A 1,944-nucleotide genomic window follows, 5' to 3' on the forward strand; every position below is an offset into this window, starting at 1 on the left:
AAAGGGACAGTTAAGACCTAAGTAGGTGTCAAGTTGCTGCTGTGCTGCTGCTGCTGCTGCTGCTGCTGCTGCTGCAGCAACAGCTGCAAAGTCACCGCAGTGTTGCATGCATGCATGCACCATCGTCAATTGGAGGCAACAGCAGCAACAACTGCTGCTGCTGCTGCTAAGGCCGCTGCTGCTGCTGGAGCCAGCTGCAGCAGCAGCATCTGTTGTTGTTGCGGTTCCCTGCTGCTTTACACAGCAACAGCAGCAGCAGCAGCAGCTGCTGCTGCTGCAGCTATGCATAGCCACCCTCCATAACAAGTGTTGCTGATTCGAGGGCATATGCATCTGTTTGTTCAACAAAAGATGGTGGGGTTGGTGGTGGCCACTGTGTTGCTGCTGCTGCTGCTGCAGTAACTACAGCACAAGGTACAGCAAAAGGTACATAAGAAAAAGGCTGATGAGAGACCTGCAGCAGCATACTGCGTGCAGATAATACAGGGACTCTTAATTGGAAGAAAAGTTGCTGTCTCTCCTTACAATCAGCAACTAATGTGTCCCTTAATGGGGTGTCTCCTGTCTCTAATGGTAAATTTATACCTATATATATCTCCGCTATATCTGTACCTACACGTAGACCAGCAATAAAGGGGACAACATTAGATATTAATAATACTGGCCCTATACCTGCTACTGCTGCTGCTGCTGCTGCTGCTGCAGGACCTGATGATGATGCAGCAGCAGATGCTGCAGCAGCAGCAGCAGCAGAATCATATTGTACTAACTTTTGTAATAATGTATCATAACGAGGAAGAACTATATGTACTAAATCTATATCCGTGGGATCGTCTCCTCCTGCTGTGGGATCGTCTCCTCCCGATTTGGGATCGTCTCCTCCCACTCTGGGAACGACTTTTTTCATTTTGGGATCGATCCCAGCAGTCTTGGGATCGTCTCCTCCAGTAGTGGGATCGTCTCCTCCCCCTACCATATCTTCATATCTTTGTACAGATAAACGATTAATAAGGGAATGATTATTGCGTCCCCTTTGCAGCAGCGCAGCAGCAGCAGCAGGAGACGGTTGCTGCTCTGATGGCAGCAAAGACTTTATATTAGAAAATGTACCATCAGCAGTATAACAAGAAGAAGGAGGAGGTAAACCAACAGAAGGAATGTATAATAACTCCATCACTAAGCCAACGGATTCAATAAACACTCCTATATATATATATACACACACACACACATAAATATATAATTAGGGTTTAGGGTTTAGGGTTTAGGGTTTAGGGTTTAGGGTTTAGGGGTGACAGAGGGATATGGCTGAGAGGTAGAAAGGAGGGAAGATGATAGAGGGATGGAGAAAGACGAAGAGACAAAGAGGAAGAAAGAGAAGAGGAGACAGAAGGGACAACAGGAGACAGCAGGATACAGAGGAGACAGAAAGAAAAAGGAGACAGATAAAAAGGAGACAAAAAGGAGACAAAAAGGAGACAAAAAGGAGACATACCTTTATTATGTATAGGGGCATTAACAACGAATTGTGCTCTAAGAACGCCAATAGTATCGTTGGTATCACCTCCCCCGCTGCTGCTGCTGCTGCTGCTGCTGCTGCTGCTGCTGCTGCTGTCAGGAATAATAATCTGTACAGGAGGAGACAATTCATCAGTATAAGAGGAGACAGATAGGAGAAGCATTGCTGGTGTTATTGTTGATCTACCTAGCATAGATCCAACTATAATACCAGCAGCAACAGCAAATAAACAAAGAGCTAATATTGTTAATAATTTTACGAATATTTCTACGAATATCTCTGCAAAAAGGGACAAAAAGAGACACAAGGAGACAGAAGGATATTAAGGAGATAAAGGAGACACATAGGGGACAATAAGAGACCCAAATATATATAAGATACATAAGGATATATAAGGACATAAAGGAGACACAAGGAGACACATA

The 1,944-nt window shown here is 44.7% G+C and overlaps 1 protein-coding gene across 1 annotated transcript; it reads right to left on the reverse strand.

Annotated features, from left to right (window-relative positions):
- Positions 1-280: 280 nt before the first annotated feature.
- Positions 281-1,712, reverse strand: EMWEY_00026610 (hypothetical protein, conserved; the record flags this gene model as incomplete). Its single annotated transcript, XM_013478100.1, has 2 exons — positions 281-1,203; positions 1,496-1,712. 2 exons carry the CDS (start codon positions 1,710-1,712, stop codon positions 281-283), a joined length of 1,140 nt encoding a protein of 379 aa, XP_013333554.1.
- Between the last annotated feature and the right edge of the window lie 232 nt (positions 1,713-1,944).

Source organism: Eimeria maxima, genomic scaffold (assembly GCF_000499605.1).
Source record: "Eimeria maxima Weybridge genomic scaffold, Emw_scaff289, whole genome shotgun sequence".
Lineage (NCBI taxonomy): Eukaryota > Apicomplexa > Conoidasida > Eucoccidiorida > Eimeriidae > Eimeria > Eimeria maxima.